The sequence below is a fragment of the Crocuta crocuta genome, unplaced genomic scaffold, assembly GCF_008692635.1.
Source record: "Crocuta crocuta isolate KB4526 unplaced genomic scaffold, BGI_CrCroc_1.0 scaffold70, whole genome shotgun sequence".
In the NCBI taxonomy this organism is placed as follows: domain Eukaryota; kingdom Metazoa; phylum Chordata; class Mammalia; order Carnivora; family Hyaenidae; genus Crocuta; species Crocuta crocuta.
In genome coordinates this window covers 4,929,224-4,937,050 of record NW_027528417.1, presented here as the reverse complement: position 1 = coordinate 4,937,050, position 7,827 = coordinate 4,929,224, and the positions used below count along the sequence as shown (strand labels likewise).

The 7,827-nt window shown below is 41.9% G+C and overlaps 1 protein-coding gene across 2 annotated transcripts in view; it reads right to left on the bottom strand.

Moving 5' to 3' along the window:
* Positions 1-5,907: 5,907 nt before the first annotated feature.
* ABHD5 (abhydrolase domain containing 5, lysophosphatidic acid acyltransferase) overlaps positions 5,908-7,827 on the bottom strand; it is a 28,754-nt gene continuing 26,834 nt past the window's right edge. The window contains exon 6 of one of the 2 annotated variants that reach the window (XM_077754300.1): positions 5,908-7,356. In XM_077754300.1, the coding sequence (XP_077610426.1) occupies positions 7,128-7,356 (229 nt within the window). In that variant the 3' untranslated portion in view covers positions 5,908-7,127. The remainder of the gene's footprint in view (positions 7,357-7,827) is intronic. The other variant, XM_077754299.1, reaches the window with a different exon arrangement.

The window sequence follows — 7,827 nt, the reverse complement described above, 5'->3', positions numbered from 1 at the left end:
TATGTATGTGTGTGTAATATATATGTATATTATATACACAATTCTGAATTCTTCTTCATTATTTTCATTAAAGATATTTTGAAATTTTTCCATATTTTCACTCAGAGATCTACATTACAGATCTACCTCATATTTTTCAGCTTCATTCAGATGTTATTGGCATATAACATAAGTAAGTTTAAGGTATGCAATGGGATCATTTGATATACTTCTATATTGAGACCTACCTCATTTTTTTTTTTTAATATTTTTATTTATTTCTAGGAGAGAGAGAGAGACAGTGTGAGCAGGGAGGGTCAGAAAGAGGGAGTCACAGACTGAAACAGCCTCCAGGTTCCGAGCTGGCAGTCAGCACAGAGCCCGACGCGGGGCTTGAACCCACGAACCGCGATATCATGACCTAAGCGGAAGTCGGACACTTAACCGACTAAGCCACCCAGGCGCCCCCAGACCTACCTCATTTTTAAGGCTGTGTAATATTCCAGTGTATGGCTATACTAGAATTTAAGCATATAAGGGGTTCCAGACTTTTAATGTTACAATGTTACAACAAATGTCTTGTAACTGTCTTTTGCACATTGGTGCGGGTGTGTTTGTGAGATTGAACACTGGAAACAAAATTGCTGTGTCAGGTGACATTTATAATTTTACCATGTAGATTACTTGCCCAGGGGTAATAGCTATTTATAGTCCTACCAAAAGGATATGGGAGTACCATTCTCTCCTGCACCATTTCCCCCACCCCTCTCTGCTGGGTCATTCATCAGGCTCTGCCTCTAGCTATTAACCAGCTGTCTGCTTGCTCTTTACTCTTAAAAAAAAAAAAAAGTTGTCTATACTGGCAGTCCCCATCTCTCCCCATTCTCCTCCATCCTTAAATTCTTGTTATGGAAATTCTTAACCATGCATCAGAGTAGAACAGAGTTAACCCCCCCCCCATAAGCCCCTCTATATCTGTTACTCAGCTTCAACATAACATTCTGCTCATTTTATTTATTTCCTGCCCTCTGCCTTTTTCCTAAATAATTTCAGTCATAATTTCAACCACAAATGCTTTAGTCTGTATCCCTGATAAGGGCTTTAAAAACAACAAATGTCATCACTATATCACAATTTTATCAATTATCACAATTATATCACCCAAAAATTAACAATTATTTAATATCATCTGATATGCAAGCCATCTTAATATTTTGTCTCAAAGTGTGGGGAATAAGCTTAGGAACCCCCCGGGCTTACACCAATGGGTTAACAAGGCATATAGAAGTACAAAGCCATAGAATGCTCACACCCGAGTTTGAGTAAACAAGATTAGCATCCCAGAATAGAGAGGTGCAAAGGCACCAAGAATAAGGAGGTGCAGAGCCCCCAGAATAGAGAGGGGCAAAGATACATGAAGTAAGCAAGATAAGGTGTTCAGGGTAAAAATGCCCCCCAATTAGTACTACAGCAGAAAGCTGCTTTCACAGGAAGGAAGGACCAAATTAGGTAAGCAGGTAAATAGAGCTATAGACTGCTGCACAGCACTGTGGGTGATGCTGCCTAGAGCAGAGATTAACAAAAGGTGCCTGGTTAACCCTGAGGTCACGTGTCCTACCTGTCTCATCCTCTAGGCTAGGTAAGATAAACAGAGCTGGTGCCTCACTTCTGCTGTAAACAACCTTCCCCCGACCGCCCCTGCCTGGTGCCAGGATTTTGTTTTGTATTAACCCGAACTCCTAACCCTAAAGATCTTCAAGAACCCCCTTCTCTAACGTCCACAAGTTAATGTTCACAGTTTCACTATCTCTCTGTGCACGTCCATCACCATGACTGTAAGCCTTCTGATCCTAATAAAAACGGGTCAAGGCCCCTTATTCCGGCTCTTGTCTTTTCCCGGACATTAGCCATCTCTCCTATTTTCATCCTGCGTCTGCTCTCTTACTCTCTCACTGGCCGAGAGAGAACTCTAGAGTCTACAACATCAAAAGAAAAGTCCAAGATGGTTTTGTTCAATTCAGGATGCAAACAAGTTCTTTATGTTCCCTAATCATTAAGTCCAACCATCCATTGTCTTTATTTTATACCTGCAATTGGTTGAAGAAACTGGGTTATCTGTCCTGTGGAATTTCCCACATTCTGGATTCAGTGAGCTGTTTAACATGTTGATCTTCAATATCTCACACCTTTACAAACTGATCTTGCGACGTGGAGGCTTGATTACATTCAGGTTATGTTTTGGCCAAGAATTCAACACGGCTGGGGTTGGGTCCTTGCTATCGCAACACATTGGAGGCATTAACCTTGGCTGTTCCTTTTTTAGTAACACTAAGATGGATCACTGGGTTCACATGTTATCAACCTGAGCCATTCAACAAAACGTTTCCCATCAACTTTTCACCTAATATTTTTAGCAGCCTGGGGCTATTATTTCACTAGAAGCGACAAAATGGTGCTTTCTCAATCCTCTCCTTTCTCTGATACCTAGTTATGATTCTCAAGTGAAGAACTTTCCCTCATCAGGTCAACGTGATACCCCAAACGCTCAGGATAAATGCTTTGTTTTTCCAGTTAGCAATTTTCAAAATAATGGATTGGTGCTCTAGTACTCTGCAAATAGTTTTTTTTTAAACTATCATGAACTTGGGCATTTTTACATATTTCATATTTCAATCCACTATCCTTTTCGATGTCTATATTGCTCCATCTTTGGCCAGTGGGGGCCCTGTGTTGGCTCCTGGGTCCTGTGACATGACCTTACTCTGATGGCTTCCTTGCTTTCAGACATGAGATCGTCCAGGCTCATCTTAGCCTTTCCCTGCCCCTTCAGTGGGACTGTCTTCGTGTTAGGAAGGGCCTCACCACTGGGCTGTGATTGCTTCAAGAACTTTCCATGCACAATACTATGTGGTATGTTTTTTTTTTTTTTTTTTCAGAAAGAGAAAAATAAATCACAGTATTTTACTGGTATTTCCAATTGAAATATACAATCACACGGCTTTTACTTGACTTTGTTCTAGTATCTCTTTTGCATTGAAAAATCATGGTCTTAGTTCCACTGACATAATACATACGTGCTTTATCAATTTATAGTTTCAAAATGATAATACCAGTACGATTGCTAAAAATATAAATACTGAATGCAGTTTGAGATTTCTTTGTGATCCTTTGGTCTGTAGGAAAGTGCAGACAAAATGCTGGATCATAAAGTCACTTGAAGAAATTCTATGCGTGGTCTTACCTCCAGCTTGACAGCTAAGTTTGTCTTAGTTTTAAGAGTTGCTTTTTAGGGGTGCCTGGGTGGCTCAATTGGTTAAGTGCCCGACTTCAGCTCAGGTCATGATCTCTCAGCCCGTGGGTTCGAGCCCCACATCGGGCTCTGTGCTGACAGCTCGGAGCCTGGAGCCTGCTTCAGATTCTGTGTCTCCCTCTCTCTCTGCCCCTCCCCCGCTCTCTCTGTCTCTCAAAATAAAATAAAGACATTAAAAAAGGGTTGCTTTTTTTTTAATTATAGAAAACACTGAAAGGATCCCAAAAGCTGACATACAAAACAAGATACAGACAAAACAAGACACAGATCTGGTTGCCCTTCCTGTCCAGCTTTCTACCACCACCACCAAGGGAAACTGATTTACTAGTTATTGCTAAAACACCACTTTCCATTGCATTAACAACAGAAGCAAATGTGTATTTGTTTTTTCATTTGTCTCCTCCTTTCCTACACACGGGACCCCATTCTCCACTTCCTCCACTCCAGAGCTGCATCCCGAACAGCACACAGGAATGGTTCCCCTCTCCGTTTACAGCTGTGGGGCGCTCCGTGGTATGTCTGCACCACGGTTTCTTCGGCCAGTGCCCTCTCAGGGGAGACTGAGGCAGCCTCCAGGCTTCAGTGGTTCCGAACAGCGCCGTCAGCAAGGTGTGTGTGCGTTCTGCAGGGCGTATCTTCGCCAGTGCATCCCAGACAGGTCGTCGGAAGTGAGACTGCTGCCCAAGGTGAGGAACAAACTCAGACCTCACTTTGCTAGTTATTAGCCAGTTCCATCCACAGATGTCACCCTTTTCAGAGGGCCTGTCCCCCACGGCTGACGCAGCAGAGCACATCATGGAGCTTGGAGCCTTCCCCATCTGACGCGGTAAGAAATGGTGTTGTGATGGTTTAAATTTGCACTTCTCTCCTGCATGCCCTCATATATTTAAGGGCCATGTGTGTTTTATTTTCTGTGAACTGTGTGTTCCGTATCTTTTTGCCTATTCTGCTTAACATTTAAAAATTCCTCATATATTAGAGCTAGATATGCCTTTTGTAACAGTGCAATTTTTTTGCCAGCTTACTTTTTGACTTTCCTTTTTTTGGGGTTTGGGTTTTTTTTTTTTTGCCATCTAAAACTCTTATTTTCAGGTAAAGATACCAACCTTACTGTTTATTGCTTCTGGATTTCAGTCATAGGAAAGCTTCCCTCCTCTCAGAGTATAAAGGAAGGCACACCAGTGTTCCTGCAGCGTGCAGGCTCCATTTCCATGGGTCTCTGACCCATTCAGATTTTATCCTTGGGGACAGTGTGCGAAGTGGATTCTACTTTGTGTTCTTCCGTACAGTTAACCACATCTGTCTTAACACCATTGTTTAAGTCTTCTTCTCCATCAGCATGATGCTCCCTTTATCATATAATAAATTCCTGGACTGGATATTGTTTTTAGTAATGTTATAATATCAAGTAGGGCTTTCCCTCCTTCTCCACTGTTCTTTTCTAGGGTTCTTCTGGCTATTACAGTTTACTCTTTCCCATACCTTCATATAGGAAAAAACTTGTTTTATCAGGATCTAATATGTCCCTTAAAAAACTGTATATGTATATATATATGATAAAAATATATACACATATATATCTATATAAAGACATTTCAAAAGCGTTTTCTAAATAATAATCTGAAACCAACTGGAGGCAAACTTTGTTTTGAAGCTTCGTTCTTGAAGGAAACAGACCTCCCACTAAGGGAGGCATGAACACAGAACAGTCATGCACAGAGGTCGGAGCCCTGCCTCCGATGCCAACATGTGTTACTTCCTGCACCCCCACTGAACTACGGTCCCCAGTAACTAGTATAAGCAGTCCGGGCCACGGCAAAAACCCAAGAAAATATAGAGCAGCTGTCTTATTGCAACTATTACAGTTAAAATTTATTCTGTAAAATAAAGTTAAAGTACATTGTGCATAATTTAGCAGAGATCAAATACTGTAACAGGATTTTTTTAGAGAACATTTAGCACCCACTGTATCTTCAGGAATTTTGAGGACTATGACCTTCTCTGCCAGCTCAGTATTCACAAGATTACATAGTGTAGACCCCAAGATTTACCTCTTAAGAATTATGACAGTATTTTTCAAATAAAGCAAAATCAGTTGATAGTTCCTCTTGACGTCTGAGAACATCTTTTTCCCGAATCATTTGGCACATCTGTGGCCAGAAACTCCGTCCATGAAGTGAACTAGTAACTTGCCTCTAAGGGTTGGGACCAAGTTTCCTTCACAGAAAGCCTCTGGTACAGTATAAAACTGTCATTTACCAATTAAGAGGGCCTGCGGAGTGTGTCAAAAATACTCCCCAAACTGTTTGTACCACTTAAAGGATTCAAGCTAGCCCTCAAAGACACGAACTGAAAACTACAGACGACTATTGTTCGCTAGGAAGAGAGGTCTGACAGCGGCCCTGGCCTTCTGGTGTCCTCCTGCACAACCTGGTTTAGATGCCTCGTCAGACACAGGGCTGGCTGGGAATTACCTGTTGTGCTTCCGTATAATTTGCCTCTTCCTTTGTAGAGAAGGTCATGTTGAAAATAGAACATTCGGTCTTTCTGGCAGTTAAAGTGATGCAACCTTACGTTTCCTAACCTATTACAGATTTCCTAATTAATCATTTAAAACCTTCAACAGTCGAAACCATTAAGCCTTTATTAAGGTTCCAGTTCACTGTTTCTATTTACACAGCCACCTTTCTCCTAGACAAGCAATGTCACCAAAACATAGGCAACTACGCCTCGTTGAGGACAATTCGATTCAACGTTCTCTTTCGGAGGGTCTTCTCAGCAGCCAGTTACCACATGGTGATTTTCACAGTTTCAAAGTTTCCTCGTTTTAAAACAGCAAGAAAAGTGTTATTATACTTGATGGTAGTTATTGGCAAATAGTTCAATCAACGTTACATAATTCTTATACGATAACTTCAAGTATGTGTATGATTTCATCAACACAAACCTCAAAAACGAAAACAAACCCCAACAGTCGCATGCTATCTCATTTGTATGAGATACACCTATTGTGCAGACAAACCACCTATTTGTCTCTTTCAGTGGTTAAAAACGTAATCCAGTTTTAGCACCCATCTACAAGAGTTAGATGTTAATGACAATATATGATGGCTTACTGGAAGGTAAGTCTTAACATCCCCTCAGAAGGAAGTCTGTTCCTTGTGCTGCAGCTGGCTCACAGAAAAGAGTATTAAGAGAGAATTAGTTAAGGCTTTGCAGTACTTAAATCACTTAAGTATTAGTATCATGTTTCCCTGTAAGTATACAGTTATATCACATATAAGAGATTTCAAGGAATTGCGCTGTTTAAGATACATCAGGATGAGCCACACTTAAATGCTGAACGTGACCGTGCAGCCTTCAGTAGGGAATAGAGGAGCATCAGAAAAATTCATGCTGGTGATAAGTTCCCATCTTTTTAACCAAAATGCTGTTTCACCATCACTCCATTTCAAAAACAAACTGAAGGATTCTAAACAAGTGATAAATTTTTACACAAAAACACATGAAATTGTGATTAACTAGATCAGTTATTAGACATGGTAAATACAAGCAAAGGAAATAAAGTGCACCTTTACAGTATATAAAATTATAGACCCAATAGTCACTTTTTTAAATTGCCGATATAGACTGAAATATAAAAAGTACCCAACACAGCAAAGTTAGATAGAAAGGAAAAAAGTTTCAGTTGAAAAATTACAATTTTTCAGTACAGCAGAGGGACAAATAACCTTTTATTAAAGCTATCATACTTGGAGACTCTTGAATATTTCAGTGTTGTGTAGGAGAAAGGAAAGCTGTTCTTCTAGAAGGCACTACTGATTTCAATGTGTGAGCTTCATACAGACAGTATCTCTGAAGGGCAGTCAGAAGCCGCCCGGCGCTCTGCTGCACCCTCCTCTGCACGGCAGACCGTGCGCCCTGCTGGGGCTCGGTGTCCGTCGGTCCACAGGGCCCCCACAGCCTCGTCAGTGCGCTCAGTCCACGGTGTCACAGATCTCCTTGACTTTCTGGTTGAAGTCTTCCGGTTGATCCGCATATACATAATGCCCTGCCCCAAGAATGGCCTGGAAAGGAAGGAGTCAGGAGGCCCATGAGCAAAAGCATTTACTACAACACGATGACATAAACAAGCCCCTTAGGAATGGAAGTGGGAACAGCTTTGCAGAAATAACACATAAAAGGATGAGCAACACTGATCTGCAGTAACTTTTACGTGTTTCCATCAGAAAAGAATCTGAGAATAAAGAGAAAAATCTATTGGACTCTGCTACAATTTCATCTGCAAGAAGCCATTCTAAACTGACCACTACTGATGGGGCCAGTGGACCACATGAACCACAGGAAACACGCTGCCTCGTGGGCAACTGAGGCAGGTGCCACTGGGACGTCCCTCCCCCACCGAGCTCGGAGACGCCACAGCCCTAGGGACAGGCACGGCCTCTCTGGGCAGGAAGGGGGGGTGCGTTCAGCCCCGCGTCTCCTCACGAGTGACAGCGGGGCCTGACGGGGGCTGCAGGCCTAGCTCGCCTCTGAAC